The following is a 19490-nucleotide window of genomic DNA, read 5'->3' as shown; positions in this document are numbered from 1 at the left end:
ACCGTTGACTGCGAAGGATCGAAATCCACTACGTTTGCTAATGACGTATCTATAGCCCTTGTCAAGCGCGAGTCACCTGATCATCTGTAGGACAACTTCGCGTAGCGAACAACTGACTTCATTACATTGAAGCACTATCGACAAGTAGAATTTATTAAATCCTTTGGATGAGAGAAATCAAAGCCACCGACGATTTATGGATTAACAGTGAAGCTTCTACGGCGGATACAACTGAAAAAGTTTAACGGCCTGGCACAGCGTTCCACAATTCACTTCAGAGTAAGTCACACGATACCTTTCTAAAACGCGGTCGTGGTCGATAGCTTCTTTAAAAACTATATGCATTTTCCTTCTTTTTAGGGCCAATAATGAACTGAAACTTCGGTCATATTCACAAACTTTTGCTTGACCAGTAAACATGAAAATTGTCTCAGGCGGTGACATCGCACTGTGTTGTAATTAGAGTAGCTATTATAGGCTTATAGTCTGCTTAAATTCCTGCCTTTTCCGCAATTTGTTTGGAAAACAAAACACTGGAACAAGAAACAAAAACGGCCAAGGGTCCATCACCGTGTAGACTGAGTTTTCTTAAGAATAAAGGCGAATTGTTCTCGTCGTTCTGGTACAAAGGTCACGTGTCGTCCTCTTCACACAGTTCACAGTATTTGAAGAGGTGCGTATCAGCATTTGTGCGCAGATTAATATGGATATAAAACTATACATTTGGCCAACTTCTGTTAAGGCTGCTGTTGCCTCACTGGAATGCTGTCTTGGTAAGGTTGAGTCAGTTACTGCCCATATCACACTCTGACAAAGACGTCTTTCAGAGGCACACTGTTCCAGTCATTCTGTTATAGGCTTCAGGCTGGAATTCACACATTTTAGTCAGTTTATTTCTGTGAAGTGTATGTATTTTTTCCAATTTCGTTAAGCAATGTTTTATATCTTGGCCAACAGGTAGGCCTAAGCACAAGTTGCTGTAAATGAACTACGATCAGCCACCTCCCTATGCGGGCCCTGGCCCCTCTGCCCCTGGTTACGCCGGGCCCTCTGCCCCTGGTTACGCCGGGCCCTCTGCTCCAGGCTACCCTGCATATCCTGCACAAGGGTACCAGGCTCAAGGGTACCCAGTCCCTCCAGATGGGGCTCACCCAGGCTACCCTAACTATCCACCGGGGCCCCCGGGGGTATACCCAGCACAGCCGGGCTACCAGGGATACCAGGTGCCTCCACAACCGCAGTATGGATGGCAGGATGCCCCACCAGGAGCAATGTATGGGCAGCCCAAAAACACAGGTAGGCGGTTTGACAGTAACTTCTCAGTATTGTGAACTTGTTTATGGTGACTGAAATATCAGTAGGTAGCACTCAAGCCTCTAACTAGTCCAGTGTAATACTGTAGAAGTTACTCAATGTCTGTTTTGCCATTGTTAGAATCCTTTTTTTTGCCTTTTATGTTTTGGAGGAACTTTTTGGTTATGGATGTAAAGGCAACCAAGACCACCCTATTTTGAAAAACAAACCCACAAACATTAGAGAAACTTCCTGTGTTTGGTTTCTGTCATACCAGAACAAACAAAGTAACAAAGTAGACCCTGCCTTTGGGACCACCCCTGAACATTTATTCCCTATCCATACAGAGCTAGAGGTCACATCCCCCGTTTGTTTGTAACCTACTTAAGCTCAGGATACTTTTGTGTAAATGGGTAAATCCTCCAGTTGAAGCTTGTCTCTCTCCCTTGATGCGCATCATTGAAAGAATAAAGCCTGTTTCCTGATTGGCCATCATCCTGACTGATCCTGAGTTTCCAGATATCTGTGGTACTAGGAAAATTACCATCAGTGATCACGTCATAAAGTCATGCAGTGATAACAAAGGGCACCTCTGACTGGGGGCTCTGGAGGTTTACATGTAACAGTGTATTTAACACCAGACTTGTTTATAGGCCATGGAGTCTTATCTTGCTCTCAAACACAGAGCTGCCTCTTAATCAACTACAAAAGAGTGAACTGAATCAACCACAGTATTTCATGTGTTGCTCATGTACTTTCCTGTTTTCGTCACCACAGAGCACAGTTCCACTTCCTGATCAATCTAGTAACTCTAATAAGTTTAAAAAAGCAGAAAAATCAACTTCTATCATCGGCATTGTCACATAATGTGTTATAAGCTTCTGTTCGGGAGGCATGGATGGGTTATTGTTCTACAGCTCTGTTCGACTGTATTCACCTCGAATGTCTCTTCTTGACACTTCCTCTTTCCTGACTTTGTAACTTGTGACTTGTGTATCCATATGATTTTCTGTCCACACACTTTGACCTTTGACCCTTATGCATATCCACCCTCCCTGTCCTCAGTGTATGTGGTGGAGCAGCAGCAGCGCCCAGCTGACTCTGGGCCTGACGCTGGGACCTGCCTGACCGCCTGCTGGGCGGCCCTCTGCTGCTGTTGCCTGTGGGACATGATGACCTGACCACAACCCCCCACCACTGACCTCATCAGAAGAATCCATAAGATACACTGATGTATAGCCTGTAAGACACTTTCTTATCCTTGTGACAAAAGCTTGAAGATGTGTTATTTTAGTGTTCTAGGTATTACATGTTACATCTTAATGTACGTTAGAGATGACTACTGTGTGAATGAAATCATTTATAAATTAAATATTTGTTGTCTGTTTAAGCTGCTGTTAAAATAGCATACTTTGTTTTATATCACATTAAATGTATTAAATAAAATTATATATCTTGCATAGTAACGGTACCCGCAGTGGTTGTAAGGATTTAACCAGACATGGTATTTATTAGCACCTGAATGTGTCCAGTTAGAATTTTGTAGTTAGGACTGGATAATTCTTAATCAAACCATTCTTTTGACTGAATGTATTGCTTTTTCATGGGTAATCAGAGTAATACACATACAGATACCATGAAACATGTCGAACAACTACAAATAGGGTTCTAGGGGAGTATATCAATCATTGACCAAACACTCAGATTTACACAAACAAAGTGCAGTACCCAACTACATCCTGTAGAGGCTGGATCTTGAAGGAAATATATATTATTCTACAATGTTTCTCCGCCTAAACCATACAGTTGCCTTATATTAAGCACCAGCCAGTGCCATATAGCCACATTTTGTCACCGATGTTTGTGTCAGGTGGCAGTTTGTTTTGTTTTCCACAACATTTTTCCTGTCACTACTGATCTTACAACAAATAAATTTGCTCAACCTACTTCTCTCTGATCCTTTATAGACTCATACAAGAAAATCATATTATTCTTATTATGTGTATAAGAATCGAGTATCATTTATAAGAAATAACTGGAATTGTTAGGTAGAAACAAACTTAAAAAAAAATCAGAAATCATTTAAAAAAATTTTGTTTGGTACTATCTATCAATTTCTAAACACAATAGTCCCTTTACTAGGGCAAAAACAAGTCAAGATGCACGAGTTTGTTACCTATTTTGAGACTACAAAGCCTAGCAGTTTTTTTTATTTTTTATTAGGTGCACTAGATTGATCTGTAAGGCCTGTGGATCAATACTTGTAAATAAATGTTCAGTTTTTTTAAATATTTAATGTGTAGCCCTAGAGTATATGATGTGTTAGTGGGTGCGGCTGTATGGTCACACAGGGCTTACATGTCTTTCTGACACTGTGCTGAGACTCTTCACTGTTACACCCCTATGATAGGAACAGGGGTCAAGGACTACTGCCTTCTGTGAAACTTAATGAATGTTAAAAATGACTTGTGTATGTGAGACACGCTTTCTGCAGATTAAATACGATAGCACTTGGTTGCTTAATCGGATATTTGCGCCATGGGAAAATCCAGCAACATTTTACAAGCAATTAATACAAGTTATCAAAATAATGTATGTACATTCTGTGATAATTAAACTGGGCCTCTGTGAAAAGTTGTCTGAAAAAGTTGTCCAACCTGGGCGCCCCTCCCCCATACCTGCAGTATATTGGGTCAGTGTAAGGTTACCCCCAGACTGCTCTATGCTATTTAAAGCTGGTCTCTGATCGTCCCTTTCCCATGTGTGCTTTACAGGAAATGATTTGGTCGGGTGGTCAGAACGCAGATCTGACCATTTATGTCGACAACACCCTTGGAACCGTTTTAGTCAGACAATATTTACACTGGACATTCATAAATATATTGTGTAAACCGGAACATGAGCTTGCATAAAACAGGCCAGTGTGTGACTCGGATGGGGTATGGTGAGGTGGCTATGAAGGTGGCATTTCTAATTTACTAGAGGTTTATATGAATAAAGGACTAATATGGTGTGGGAGAAAAACAGAGTGAGAGTATAAATGAATTTGAAGTTGAAAATCGAACCGTTTATTCTGTTAAAATCATCATCCTTCCCTACTCTTGTAATGTGTCTTTGTAACGATTCCAAAAACATCCATACTGTGGCCCCTCACAGTGAAAACGAGAATGTTTCAGGGGAAGAAACAATAGTTGAAAGAGCGAAATTATTAAAACAATGCTTGGGGATATTTAAATTATTAAATTAATGAGCGCTGCCATGGGGCATATAACATGAGAATGGCAAAGCAGTTCTTTCTATGACAATTCACAACACACCACAAAAGCCACTTCCTTTTTGAAGAAATGTACAACTCTGAGATCAGCTCAATGCTCTACAGTGCTAAACAAATGTTAGTGTTTTACACAGACACTCAATATGTGTTTCACAGTTTCAAAAGACTTAATTTTTGAAGTATAAACAATGGCGACAACACAGATTTTTTTCACCCAGCATCTCCTTCATAAAAAAAAATCACTCTTTTTACATATTTTACATAAAAAAAAACATTTCACCCTCACAGGGTGCTGTTACTCACAGCCATCTCTGATGAAACGTGTGACTTTCTCATGATTGTCATATAGTGCAAATACAAAGAGGGGAAATCAAGTGTATTTCCTGGTTCATATACACTTCTACTCAACAGACATCACCTTTGAAGTCATTCTCTGGGTGCTATGGCCATGTCTGGGTACATCTGTATACGACCTGAAATGAGCTCTCAGGCTTAAGTCCCTTTAAAAGGTCCATCACAAAAAGGTGTTTGCGTCTTCTGGGCCATACAAACATTACATTTTTTTTTTTTTTTTTTGCAGGTTCCTCAGACATAAGTTCAGAGGAACATGTTTGTAGGATGGCTGAGGCATCCACCAGAATTTCAGTCACAAACCCTATCCCCACCCAACCAATGAGTGGAAACATTATTCACTAAAAAAGATAGTTAACAACAAAACAAATGTAATTTTTTCATTGTTTTCATGGGTGCTTTTGAAATGCACTTTCCAAACTGGCCTAATTCAGTTCAATCTTGGTACTGCCAGTGCTCTGAAGTTCACTCGCATTCCATTAGTCTTAGCGACAGTTGCCCTGCGGAGCCTGTGTGTGCCCGCTCCAGAGGTGGCGTTTGGTGTGAGAGCGTGGCGCCACTCTGTTACCTCCTCCCCATCTCCGTCTGCTTGAGGAACTGGATGTTGGTGCTGCTGTCGGCCAGTTGCGGGTACTGCTCCACGGGCAGGACGTAGTAGCCGTCGTAGCCGGGCACCTTCCCCACGGCCAGGAGCTGCTGCTTCTCGGCGTCGGTCCAGGCGCGCTCGCCGTGCCGTCCGTCCTGCGCCTGCCGCAGCTCCCGCGCCCAGGCCCCCGCCAGCGCCCTCTGGTGGGCCTGCTCCAGCAGCCGCGCGCGCTCCTTGTCCAGCGTCTCGGCCGTCAGGCCGTAGCGCACGCTGAACGCCAGCGTGGCCGTGTGGAGCTCCACGGTGACGCCGCGCCGCGAGCGGCCGCTGACCGTCACGTTGACGCCGCTCTCCAGCACCTTGCGCCCGCTGCTCAGCCCGAGCGCCTGCAGGTCGCTGTCCGCCAGGCCCAGCTTCACGAAGAAGTGGCAGTCACGCCCCTCGATGGTGTAGTGCGCACCCTGCAGGTAGATGGCGTTGTTGAGCACCTGGGCGATCTTGCGGCTGTCCTCGCTGGCCATGCCCGACACACTGGCCACCACGTGCCCATCTTTGACCGCCATCATCATGCCACGTCCGATGATGGGCACTTTGGTTCCAAACCAGTAGCCTGGCCTGTCCCGCTTGGCTCGCCGCTCCTTGTTCAGTAGCCTCCCCTCTAGAGCCATGAATGCCTGGTTGTGTCTCTCCGCCGCATGCTGGACTCCGGTAATGAGCTGCGAGAAATGCAAGGTCAAGGGGCAGTGATTAGTATCCATGGCAACGCGAGTCATGACAGATATGGTCTCGCTTCGAGTAATATTCTCTATCCCTGCTTTGGGCTGATTGAATTTTGCTGGCTCATATGCTTGCTGGTGCATAGCTGCATAATGCAATTTTAGTCTTGCTTGTTAATGCCTCCAGCCTAATGCACTGACAATGATTCCTCCTAGCACAGCTATAACAAGATAATTTCAACCTGAGTGCCATGTTATTTACCTGATTCAGTTGTCCCAGATTTAGAAGCAATGGATTAATGCATGGAAAAAATTCTATGAGTCCCTATTTAAAATAGCCATGCTGTAAAACTGCCCTGAGCTAGGTGCTTACCCGTGAGTGGTCACTGTCCTGGCTTGCCAGAAGCTCATAGGGAGGGTCTACAAAGTACATAGGGTGTCGGGGGAAACCGGGGATGATGTTGCTGAGCTGAAACCCGAACATCACTAGCCAGCTCTTTACATCTACAGAACAACGCAAAGGGTTGTCAAACACATGACAGTGTAAACATACAGGTAAAAAGCTTTTCACAATGCAAAACAAAACCATACAAAGACAAAACCACAAGCTAGGTGATAAAGTAAATAACATCTATATTATATCTAAATATATAATATGATATATACAGTATAGGTAAATATAAAGTAATATTTGAGTAGTGATTCCATAATAAACTCACCTGTGACATAATTTCTGACATCAATCATGTCGCTGAGTGGGTTGTTGTTTTTGAACGCGTACAGGTTAAATGGTGCTGGCTCTTTGCCAATCTTTGGCCACAGCCTGTGGTCCGGCGCGGTCCAGCGGCCTGCCAGAGCGTCAAAGTCTCTCTGAATGAAGTGCACCAGCTTGGTGAGCGGGTCGTAGAGGCCGCCGTGGAAGCCGATGGCCAGATGGAAGTCTGGGTTGGAGTCGAAGTAGACCTCCCCATATGCCGTGTACTGCAGCTGCTTGACCATCTGCCCGTTGCTGCTGAAGATGGCGAGAGGCGTGCCGGTGTTGTCCGAGGCGATGTAGTACTCCTCGCCGTTGCTCACCTCCATGGCGAACAGGTGGCCCTGCAGGTCGTAGTAGAAGGTGGTGATCTCCCCACCGGAGTGGTTGTAGATGTGCGTGACGCGCGCCGGGTAGTTGAGGTCGGCGTAGAAGTACTGCTGGTGCTGACCGCCGTCCGTCTTGCGGGAGACGCGGCGGCCGAGGCCGTCGTAGCGGTAGCGGACGCTCCAGCCGTCGCCAGCGCCGCCGGCACTGGCCCCTCGGCTGTAGGCGCGTTCCAGCAGGCCATTGGAGTTGTACTCGAAGACGTCGGAGCCGCGTTGGCTCAGCACGCCGTCCTCGTCCAGCCGATACTGCATGTCGCCGAGGCGTGTGAGCCGGTCGCGCAGGTCGTAGCGCAGGGGCAGCAGTCGGAAGCTGTTGCCGGGGTTGAGCAGGTGCAGGTTGCCGTTCAGGTCGTAGCTGTAGCGCCAGGTGAACCAGTCGCCCACCTTGACGGCCACGAGCTGCCCGTCACCGTCGTACTCGTAGCGGTACTGCGTGGTGTTAGCGTAGGCGCCGATCTTCAGCTCACGCTTGATGACACGCCCCATGCTGTCGTACTGCACCGTCATCCAGTACATGAGCGAGCGGAAGATCTCGTACTGCACCTCCTTGATGCGCCCGTGGGCGTCGAAGTGCTTGCTGAGCGTCATGACGGCGGTGGTGATGATCTGGTTGATGTCGTAGTAGATGATGCCAAACTTGCCGAAATGCTCAACTTTCCCCGAGATCTCGTCGTAGCGGTAAAGATCCACCGGCAATGGGGTCTCCCCGATGACAGGCTTGATGCTGGCCACCCGGAAGCTGTTGTCATGGTAGGTGTAATCAAAGCGCGCATTCACCATACCCTCCTCTGAGAAGCGGTACATCTGTTTGTCCACAAGGGGGCCCAGTTTGCGGTACCGGATCGTGCACGAGAACCCCCCGCTCTGCAGGTTGACCATCTTCAGGACTCCGGCTGTGTCGTCGTAACCAAATGTGACAGAGGTGCCGTCGTAAAGCACCTCTGAGAGCTTCCCCAGCTTGCCATACCTGTACAGGACGCGTCGGCCTGTGCCCAGGTAGAAGGTGGCGCATGGCCGTCCATCCTCGCTGAAGTCATGGATGACCGAGGCGTTGCTCTCGGGAGGGTTGTAGGTGTTGCGGATGTAGCCAACAGACACGTGAGTAGACATGGTGTGTTTGGCCATGCTGGGCATGGTGACAGAGGAGATCCGACCAGAGGTGTCAAACTCAAACACATACTGCTTTTGGCTCTGCTGAAGCAGTAGCACCATGGACTGTGGCGAGAAGGAGAGAAGTTCAGGAAAGAGAAGTTTACAGTTAAGACAGAGAAACAAAAATATTGAGTACAATAATATTTAATGAGACAATGAGATACTTAGATACCATAATACAATGAGATACCATGTATACATAATATACTATATGATACCATTGATATTTATATACTAATAACAATGAGACTCTAGCAAATCAGCATGGTAGCCAGCAAGTTACACTAAAACTCACTTTGTCCAGGTAGCTGAAACTCCAAACTTTTCCATCTACGAACGTGCGGGAGAGCATGCGTCCAAAGGTGTCGAACTCCCTCTTCTCGCTCATGCTGCCGCGCTGCAGGCCCAGAAGCCGGCCACTGGGTGCGTACGTCACGTTGACCAGCGCCAGGCTGCTGCTGGGCAGCCAGGTGGCTGGACGGCCATGCGCATCGTAGATGATGCGCAACGTGAACTTGCGGTGGTCGTCGTAGATCTTCTCTGTGCGTGTGTTGCGGTCAAAGTCGATGGAGATCAGGTTCCTGTTGTGGGCCTGCGTGAAGAGAGCACAGAGGGGAGTGGGTCATGATGGTGTCCACAAACAATTCTTTTAATAATACTGATAGTACAGCAACTTTTAGTGATAAGGGGAATTCATTTTGAGACAAAGCTGGTAAATATTAAATTATATAATAAGTAGTCTAACAAAAAACATCATATTAAGCAGTAAGTGTGGCCAAAACAGTAAGTAGTCTTTTTAGCACTAACAAGTTCCTCTTCTCACAACCTCACAAGTAATTTTCACAGCTTATTGTAAAAACTGAAGCAGAGTTGATATGGTAAGTCTATAAAGCTACACAGATGAGGGAAATTATTTTAAGGGAAAAGCTGGCAAATGCTTCAACTAAATAAATAATATTCTACAAGAAAAATGGCAACATCATGGTAACATAGTAAGTGTGGCCATTCGGTTTGTTTGGTGCAAGTCCGACAGGCTGCTCTTCTTCTCTACTTCATAAGTACCTCACAAGTCATTTTCACAGCTTATGGTGAAAACTGAAGTGGAGAAGCGGAAGACCCACCCGTAGCTTCCTGCCGAATATGGTGACCCTTCCCTTGGTGGGCTCCCTCCTCATCCTCCACTCGATGGAGTTGAGACCGCTGTCCGTGGGCAGCGTGATGTTCCGGCGCCAAATGGTGGGGCTGACCGCTCCGGCCAGGATGTGCGGCTCGGTCAGGAAACTGATGCCCATGCCGTTGGCATAGGAGACGCGCAGCGTGCCATTATAGCAGAGCTGGAAAGAGTTTCGCACTTGCTCTGGAAAGTGAGCGAAAGAGAGTTATGTTATTACACAAAGTAATGGAAGCTTTGTTTTAATGCTACCAGAGAGCATTAGTCTTGAGCTGCTTGTAGGAACTGTATTTCGAGGAAAAGCTGTCTCTTGAGTAAGATGATGTGGGTATAATTTTTTTTTGAGTGAAATGCAAGTGATTGCCACGGAGGGGGGAAAAATGGGTATCTTTCAGAAAAGCAGAACAGGTGGCTCAAATTTCATCTACACGCAGTAATTAGATCACACGCTGCTTTGGAGGCCAGTGCACCTGGAAACACAATCACCAGTGAGATCAAGGGCACAAGAAACTTCTAAGTGCATCTCAGAGTAGAAGTTAACAGAAAAAGCCGCAACCACTAACAGCTTTCAAATCTCGTTTATCTTAATAAAACAGGGAGAAGGCCAAACTTTTGCCAGTTCCAACAGGCAAATGTACTTTGCGAAGGCCATTGGAGTTCAAACTGCAAGAATTCCGTGGAAATGAAGTGCTCAGTTTAAGGCGGCTTGCTAGCTTTTCCTCTTTTTACGATCCTCGGAGGGCACGCTATCACATATATTACTTAAACTCGCGGTCTCAGCGCTCCACAAGGCTCCACACGGTGGAATGAGATTACGTTTATTTTTCTGTCACACTAACTCCCCCCTGGGACAGTGGGGGATACTATTGCCTGCTCAGCCTCTTTTTCTTGCTGCTAAACGGCTGAAATAAAGCCAGGGATCGCTGAATAGGTGACGCTTTGGGCCAGACACATTTGTTTGGCTTCTTATGCCCTAGATTACGATTTAGTGTGTCACTGGCAATACTCTGGCTCAAAAGTGATATATGTCATGAGTTATGAGTGTGTGACTGAGTGTGGTATGAGTCAACTGACACACACACATATGCACATACACATAAACACAGACTTACATACACAGAAATGTACATGTACCAAACCAGATGCATAACACATAAAAACACAAGCAGAGACACATACTCACACACACACACACACACACACACACATTTTTCTTTTACTACACACTCACACATATATCTAGTAACAGCAGCAGCAGATTGAAATAAATAGAAGCATTTCAAAACCAATTTTTCACCTTGAACCACGGTGTACGATGCCTCGACGGATGACAAATTGGTGATGACCGTGACATCGTCATCCCTGTTGGAGCTCTCAATGTCAATGTTGATGGATTGCTCCATCTCGCGATGGAGACTCGTCACCATCCCCGTGGGGTAAGTCACATTGGTTAGGCGGCCCTCACTATCATATCTGTGGAGTGGAGGGAAAAAATAGTCATGGGTTAGTTAAACAAGCTTCCCACCAGACTGCCTCAACTCACACACCAGCTTCTTGAGCCTCTGAACCACATATGTCACTCTGCTATTGTTTAGACAGACTGCTTGCCCGGGGGCCTATTGCACAAAACTAGGATAAGGGATTAAGCCGGGATATCTTGGTTATCCTGGCTCAATTTATCCGCGATCCAGTTGCACAAAAGCGGGATAGGGGGCAGCAGGATATGTTATGGTATAAGTTACTATGGCGATTTATTCTGTGGAGCTAGTAGTTCCAGGATCTATTTAATCTCATCCCTTATCTCAGTCAGCAGTCACCACAAACGGAAACCAATAGTTATTCCACTGCCCACTACACATTGTTATCACATATACCTAGACCCACTGTCATTATTTAAACGTTTGTGATCATTAAATAACTTTTACATACTCGCCATTCCCGACCTGTCATGCGACAATGTGACGTCACGGGAGTGCCTAACCATTTTGCGCGTGGTGGTCGTGGCACTAGTTGCAATATTCTCCTAAACAGAGGTGTTGCTGTTTGTTGCTGTGGTGAAAAGGCTATCGCTACCTACTTCACACCGTAGAAGAAGCAATGAAGCCCCTCTAGTTGCCATGGTGAATCAGTGAATCTGTGATCGGTGGCGGGGTCTATTTGAGGGAGCCGTGAGCGCGCACTTATCCAGGATAGGTTTCACCTGGCTTGATGAACCCGTGTCTGCTCATCCTGGCTTGCTCGTTGTGCAACCAATTAAGCCTGTACGCTCTTGTTTTGGATTCATTGAGCGCAGCTCAGTAACTTATCCCGGATGTCTTAATTCTGCTTTTGTGCAACGGACCCCTGGTATGTACCTGGAACAGATAACTATACAATGACCTTTTTAGAGTGTAAACTAGTGTAGTGCAGGCAGTGGAAGCAGTGGAAGACTCAGTCCCGCATGAGAGCAGTTCTTCACAGCAAACACTGGGTGGCGACCTAGTACTGAAATACTCGCATGAACATTTCTCAAGCACTGCTGTTGCTTTCCTTCTAATCAGCTGCTACAACATTCAGACTGCATCACATACAGACTGAACTCACCAACACATTCAGAAGAAATGCCGGATAACCAAACAACATTGTTATCACATGATGTAATACTCACCAACAACAAAAATGCTGATATAACACCACATACAAAAAACACAAAAACCCCTCAGAATATAAAAAACCCTCAGCCTCTTAGTTACTTACTCATAGAAGTTGGTCCAGCCCGTGTCGTCCACCTTGGAGGTCAGCAGGCCTGTGCTGGCTGCGTAGCTCAGTAGCGCCACCTCCTGGTTGAGTGCAGACACTGAGCGCAGGCCTCCGGCTGGGTCCAACCCCAGGCTCACCACCTGGTTCTCCGGCAGCAGGACCAGGCGGAGCGGTCCGGCCACGTCGCGGCGGATCCTCACCGTGTTGTTGGCGCTGTCGGTGACGGACACCAGCTCGCCGTCGGCACCGTAGCTGAAGTTGAACAGCACCTGGCCAGTTACCAGGCTGATGGTCTGCTTGTGCGAGCCGTCTCTGTTGAACACGTAGAGCTCCTGCTCATGAGGTGACCCTACCTGGAACTGACCAGTGTTGGTCAGAGGTGGGTGATTGCGGCGAATGGCGCGCACGCGGATGTTGTTGAGGTCGGCAATGTAGAGCGTACCGTCCGGCGAGGTGGCCAGGGAGGTGGGTGCGTTCAGGCCGGCATCGGCCGCGTACCCATCATCACCAGCGAAGCAGTTACAGTTGACGTCATTCTTGCAGTCGCACTCGGACGGCGTGCCGGCCAGCAGCGAGATCTCGCCGTCGGCGCTCACCTGCCGCACGCGGTTGATGCGCTTCTCGTCCGTCTCGGCGATGTAGAGCACGCCGTCGTGCGACAGCGCGATGGCGGTGGCACTCTCCAGCGCGGCGTGGATGGCCAGCTTGCTGAGCGAGTAGTCGATGCCCGGCACCTGGCAGTGCATGGGCCGCCCGGCGATGATGCTCACCTGGTGGTTCTCGGTGATGCGCAGGATGACGTTGTTCTCCAGCACGTACAGCGAGTTGTCCATGGGGTTCACCGCCAGGTCTGTCGGCCACTCCAGGCGCACCTGTGAGTCAAAGCAGAAAAAAAAAACACCTGAAACGTCCATCTTATGTCTCTCACTCACTCAGAGTGACCGAAGCAGCTCAGTCTCCGGCAGGGTCGCGCTCTGCTTGCGGCCCTCTCATTCCAATCACACCAAACGCCAAATGACCAACGCTGAGGGATTTACTGGCCTTGTGACGCTCCCTGCTGCCGCCATCAAGCTCACAGTCATGGTTAGTCAGCGAGAGTAATAAGATGGCAGACTAAGGGATCGATACCTCTGAGCCGGCAAAAGCTTCAGCTGCGGCGGCGGCGGGAACAGGACGAAGGGCAGCGCTCACCTGACTAATGTCCATGCTGGAGTCGCAGCTGAGGGGTCGCACGGCGGTCAGGTCGTTGGCTTTGATCAGCGTGGAGATGATGCCGTTCTGGTCCACCTTGCGGATCATGGTGGCGTCCACAAAGTACATGAAGCCCTTCTTATCCACGGCAATGCCTGACAGACAGACAGACACACAGGGGGAGAGAAAGGGCAAGGAGGAAAAAGGCTGTCTTAGTCACAACAGTGTTGGCATTCTCACCCGATTAAGAGGAGGGGAAGGGGGAGGAATGATGTGGTTCAACAGACAAACACACACAGCTAACGGGAGCCCTGTCAGCTCCGCGGGGAATTGTTCACTTTCTACTTTTCAGCGCGAGACCTCCGAGTGCTTCCTCATCCGACAGAGCCTCGCTCTTCCTCGCCGCTCGCAGACAGACTCGACGTGACAGCGTGACACTCGGTTTGGCAGGCGCGCGTCAGAGCCCTTCTCTTCCAGGTCACTGCGCCGCTCTCTGCACTGCTTTCCACTCACTGCTAATTATTCTTTAGAAAAGCGGTTTTTACCCCCCAGAGCTGAGCTTTGTAGGCTGGGGAGTGAGGAGGAGAGGAGAGAGTGACGGAGACGATGGAGGAGAGGGAGAAACACACACGCGCACACACACACACACAAGCACACACACACACGCACACACACACACAAGCACACACACACACACACACACACGCACACACACACACACACGCACACACACGCACACACACACACACACGCACACACACACACACACACACACACACACACACACAAGCACACACACACACACACACACACGCACACACACGCACACACACACGCACACACACACACACACACAAGCACACACACACACACACACACACGCACACACACACACACACACACACACACACACACACGCACACACACACACACACACGCACACACACACGCACACACACACACACACACACACACACACACACACACACACGCACACACACACACACACACACACACACACACACACACACACACACGCACACACACACACACACACACACACGCACACACACACACACACACGCACACAGTCTCCTGAGAGAGACGAGATAAGTCGAGTCGAAGCAGTGGGAAACTTCTTTAGGGACGACACAGACATCAGCTTGGAGAAAGCAGAAGCGATGATGAGCAGCGTCATCTTCTCTGCTAAGTTGTTGTGAGTGACAGTTGGCCGCTAGGTGCCCCCCGGTGTTGTGTGTGTGTGTGTGTGTGTGTGTGTGAGTGTGAGGGTCACTCACCTCTGGGAGTCATAAGGGTGGCCTCCACGGCCTTGCCCCCGTCCCCACAGCGGGCCTCGTCGAAGGGCACACACTGCTCACCGGTCCCTGCCACCACCTGGGCATTCTCGAGCAGTGCCCGGCCGCCGTTCAGTGACTGCACGCGGTAGATCTGCCGAGAGTTGGTGTCGGACAGGAACAGCGCTTTGGTCACCGGGTCGGACGCCATGTAGTACTTATGAGTCGGACTGTTACTATGGAAAAGAGAATAAAATAAATAATTTTGAGCTAGCTGTCTAGCTGTGGTTGCTATGGTAAAGTAAACACACTGGTAAAATGATTGAAGTAAACAAGGAAAAGTACAATTATGAGGGGAAAAGGGTGAAAGAATTTTTCATTTGTAAAGAGCATAAATATATCAACCTTATAATGCCTTACCCATGCCTTAAGTCCTTGTTTTTTCTTCATGTCAAAAGCAGTGAAAAGAAAACACAACATTATTTGTAATAATACATACAGTATACAGTTGAAATGACCAAAATATTTATCACGGTAATGTGTTACAGTATAAAGTAATGTATACGGTATTACACATGGGGTCACTATAAAGTTACAGGATATATAGTACAATACATTTATATATATAAACGTACACCTGATTCAGCAGCGGTATATAAAGAGCAACAGAAACGCGCTGCAAGCGCTCTCTCCCTACCCGAGATCCAGGACGGCTGTGGTGTTGAGTGAGGGGTAAACGCGCCTCACAAAGTTCATGTCGCCCACGTACAGGTTGCCGTCGGCGTCACAGGCCAGAGCTACGGGTGCCAGCAGCTTGTTCCCCTCGGCCGCGCCGCTGCAGCTGGGGCAGGACATGCTCCGCCGCCGGCCGTTGCCCATGACGGTGGTGATGACCGGCGGCTGCTGCTGCGACACAAAGACGTTTTCGCCGCTGCCCTTGTGCAGAATGCCTGTTCGGGGAGCGAGGAAGAAGAGGAACGACATCCGTGGGTGTAATTTAATGACCGCTGAGGAAACCAGTTAAAGAGCCACTCCAGGCACTGATTAAATCCTAATCACTTTCATCTCTATTCCTCAAAGTGACATATTTATAAGTTTTATTTAATAAAAATAATCACTTCATGTCCTTAAAATGGCTTGGTTAAAACCACAGTTCCAATGTGGAAATCCTCAGCCATGCCCTTAACTGCTTTTTTTGCTCTTGCACAGGAGAAAGTGGGCGTGGACGATGCCATCACTTATCTTCTACACAGGACACATTCTCACCTGGACAAGGGGAAAAGTGCTGTGAGAATCATGTTCTTTGATTTCTCAAGTGCTTTTAACACCATCCAACCCCTCAGACTGGGAGACAAGCTCTTGCAGATGGGTGTGGACGCTCACCTGGTAACCTGGATCACAGATTACCTGATGGAGCGACCACAGTTCGTCAGACTGAAGAACTGTCTTTCTGACACTGTGATCAGCAGCACCGGAGCGCCACAGGGAACTGTGCTCTCTCCAGTTCTGTTCACCTTGTACACATCTGACTTCTGCTACAACACTGAGTCATGCCACATGCAGAAGTTTTCTGACGATACTGCAATTGTGGGGTGTATCAGGAACGGGCAGGAGGAGGAGTATAGGAGCCTGGTGGAGGACTTTGTGCAATGGTGCAAACTCAATCATCTCCAACTCAACACTTCAAAGACCAAGGAGATGGTGGTGGATTTCCGCAGGTCTAAGCCCACTCTGCTACCAGTCTCCATTGATGGGGTCAATGTCGAAGTGGTAAGCACCTACAAGTACCTGGGTCTCCACCTGGACAATAAACTGGACTGGTCAGCCAACACTGACGCACTCTACAAGAAAGGGCAGAGCAGGCTGTACTTCCTGAGTAGGCTGCGCTCCTTCAATGTGTGCAGCAAGCTCCTCAGGATGTTCTACCAGTCTGTTGTTGCCAGCGTCCTCTTCTATGCAGTAGTATGTTGAGGAAGCACAAAGAAGAAGGATGCGGGGTGACTTGACAGGCTGGTAAGGAAAGCTGGCTCTGTAGTGGGAGCTGAACTGGAGTGCATCACTTCAATATCTGACAAAAGGACCCTAAACTAACTGATCATCCACTCCACAGCACTATTGTTAAGCAGAAGAGCCTGATCAGCTGGAGACTTCACTCACTGCCTTGCACAACAGATAGACTGAGGAAGTCATTCATCCCCAGGGCCATTGAACTGTTCAATGCATCACTTAAGGGAAGAGGAGAAATAGACTTCTCTGCATAGTCTGTCTGCCTCTTCACCACCTCCATGTCTTGAACTGTCTGTCCACTAGCCACTTTACCATTGTCTTCTGCCTCACTGTTTGCATGCTTTATTAGCACACATGCACAACCCCTCCCTCCATGCCACAGCCGAACTGTGACCACACTTATACCTTTCTTAATATAGTTATTTATATATAGATATATAGACTTTATTCTTGCACTGTTGCACTGTTTGACTTACTCATTTGCACCATCACCATGACACTCATTCACAAAGAGCACCTTACCTTACCTTATGCACAGAGGACCACAGGCTCAGTCCCTGCTTCAGTTATTGCAAGCGCACCTGATTGATTAATCACCCACTATGTGGATACTGTTTTTTAGAATTGATTTAGATTAAGTTTTATTTAGTATAATTTGTATTTTAGTATATTTAGTATATTCTTTATCTTCTACAGTCCTTATTGCTTAGTTGTGTTTTTTATATTATATACTTTTAATTACTTTTTCTGCTGTTAGTGAATGTGTGTGTGTATGTTATCTGTATGCTACTGTGACCTTGAATTTCCCCTAGGGATCTGATATGCTGTGTGTCATAGAAACTTCACAAGGACATGTTTATGAGGTTAAAAACTTGATTTTAACCGGAGGGGGCCTTCAAGTCAAAGTCACAGTAACTATGTAGGAGTGCACTACACAGAAAGCACAACGTCAAAGTCTTCATTCTAACAAGCGTTTAATCCCTGATCCCTGACAAGAGACAAAAATGCTTTTTTTCTGCATGAAAGAACTCCTTCCAGATAAAACTAGAATAATGACCAGAAACAACTTTGAAAATGGATCCCAAGTCTCAGTTGACTCACTTAAAAGTGGGAGCGTGAACCTGCCCATTATTTTGGTAAAGCTTTCTGTGCCCTTTCTCTCCTAAGACCTTGTGTCAGTTTGATGCTGTCAGGGTGCAGTTAAATGGGATTACTCTCACGCCATGTCACAGTGACACATGCCAATTTGGTAGATGGATTTCAATAGCGCTGGTGTGGTTCTAACTGTGAGGTGAACTGTGCCAGCTCAAATGTTCAAATGTTCCCCATTCAGCTATTTTCTTCCATATTAAAGAACTACACAACTAACATAACCGCATGAATAAAACAAAAGTTTGTGTGGCTGTCTGAATCTCTCTGTTCAGAGAACCACATGATAATTCTTGGAGGTCTATACCTATAGGATCTTAATTTCAGCACATAGATTATGAGCATTTAAGTTTTGCATTTACATGTATCTATTTAGCTAATGTTTTCCCGCAGAATAACTTGCAGTGAGTAACAATTTTCAACTATTGGTCCCTGGCACTAAAATCTATGGCCTTGGTGCGGTTAATACTTCATCCTAATTGTGCTGCACTGGAGAGGCAATGTAAGTTACGTGTGCACGTGTGCAGTCGTACCACTTGGAGCGTTGAGGACGTGGTGTTTGTCCAGCGACCAGCCTCCCAGGTTGGAGGGCACCAGCTCGTAGCCCTGCAGCACCGCCGTCCTCTTCTCCCACAGCACCTGGCTAGGACACGTCTCGTACTCGAAACCCACAGACACTGGACACGGCACAGAGAGACCAGCGGTCACCAGCCAGGCATACACATATACAATATATACGCCCAACACAACAATTATGGAACAACTGACAATCACATACATCTGCATGTCACACCTGTACACACACACACACACACACACACACACACACACACACACACACACACACACACACAAACATTCACACACATCTGTACATACAATGACACACATGTGTGCACACACTCACACAAAACATACACTTGCCCACGTGAATATACAGATTACACACATCAACACCCACACACATCCATGTTTAAGCAGCGGTAATGCCACAGACAGACCAGATCAGTCAGATCAGTCAGATACTCCAACCCGCCAAAGCGTTCTGTGTCGCTTTGGATGAAAGTGGCTGCTAAATATCAGTGAACTTTAACATGTACTGTATGTGTCGCACATATATGTACACATATGCAGGTGGGCACAACTGTATGTCTTGACAGCCACTGTTAACTGGCCTTAAAAAACACACAGTGAACACACAAGCGGGAGTCAACAGACACATCAGCTGGGCTGTAGAGAGATGCTAATTATGGCACTCGTTTTAATCTGATGCTTTGGTGGTAACTGACAGCAAGTGTGAATGTGCATGGCCCGAGGGCCTGACATCCTCGCACACCTACACAGCATCTGGTGGCGTGAACTCAATTAAGCATTTGATCATCGATCTAGAAATGGTTACACATTCATTTCATTCTGCGCGCAT

At 47.3% G+C, this 19490-nt stretch overlaps 2 protein-coding genes across 6 annotated transcripts in view; one reads left to right on the top strand and one right to left on the bottom strand.

The window, feature by feature from the left end:
* Positions 1-50: 50 nt before the first annotated feature.
* LOC143112360 (cysteine-rich and transmembrane domain-containing protein 1-like) lies at positions 51-3239 on the top strand. Its single transcript, XM_076274631.1, has 3 exons — positions 51-279; positions 958-1296; positions 2359-3239. The coding sequence occupies exons 2-3, from the start codon at positions 984-986 to the stop codon at positions 2472-2474; spliced, it is 429 nt and encodes a 142-aa protein (XP_076130746.1). The 5' UTR covers positions 51-279; positions 958-983; the 3' UTR covers positions 2475-3239.
* A 2243-nt stretch (positions 3240-5482) lies between these two features.
* Positions 5483-19490, bottom strand: part of tenm2b (teneurin transmembrane protein 2b) — a 153215-nt gene continuing 139207 nt past the window's right edge. For all 5 annotated transcript variants that reach the window (XM_076275115.1, XM_076275117.1, XM_076275118.1 and 2 more), the window contains 12 exons: positions 18601-18744; positions 15609-15861; positions 15332-15355; positions 14915-15147; positions 13617-13771; positions 12423-13297; positions 10984-11159; positions 9637-9872; positions 8811-9107; positions 6940-8578; positions 6594-6724; positions 5483-6220 (listed from right to left, as the gene is read on the bottom strand). In XM_076275115.1, the coding sequence (XP_076131230.1) occupies positions 5483-6220; positions 6594-6724; positions 6940-8578; positions 8811-9107; positions 9637-9872; positions 10984-11159; positions 12423-13297; positions 13617-13771; positions 14915-15147; positions 15332-15355; positions 15609-15861; positions 18601-18744 (4901 nt within the window). The remainder of the gene's footprint in view (positions 6221-6593; positions 6725-6939; positions 8579-8810; positions 9108-9636; positions 9873-10983; positions 11160-12422; positions 13298-13616; positions 13772-14914; positions 15148-15331; positions 15356-15608; positions 15862-18600; positions 18745-19490) is intronic.

Source organism: Alosa pseudoharengus, unplaced genomic scaffold (assembly GCF_046254945.1).
Source record: "Alosa pseudoharengus isolate Yale_2024_CS ecotype anadromous, Long Island Sound unplaced genomic scaffold, YU_APseudo_1.1 YU_APseudo_1.1_scf_8, whole genome shotgun sequence".
NCBI classification, from domain to species: domain Eukaryota; kingdom Metazoa; phylum Chordata; class Actinopteri; order Clupeiformes; family Clupeidae; genus Alosa; species Alosa pseudoharengus.
This window is presented reverse-complemented; position numbering and strand designations above follow the sequence as displayed.

Coding starts and splice junctions, on each gene's coding strand:
- LOC143112360 (XM_076274631.1), top strand. CDS start 984: ATGAACTACGATCAGCCACCTCCCTATGCGGGCCCTGGCCCCTCTGCC. Junction 1,297..2,358: donor TGGGCAGCCCAAAAACACAG/GTAGGCGGTTTG, acceptor CCCTGTCCTCAG/TGTATGTGGTGGAGCAGCAG.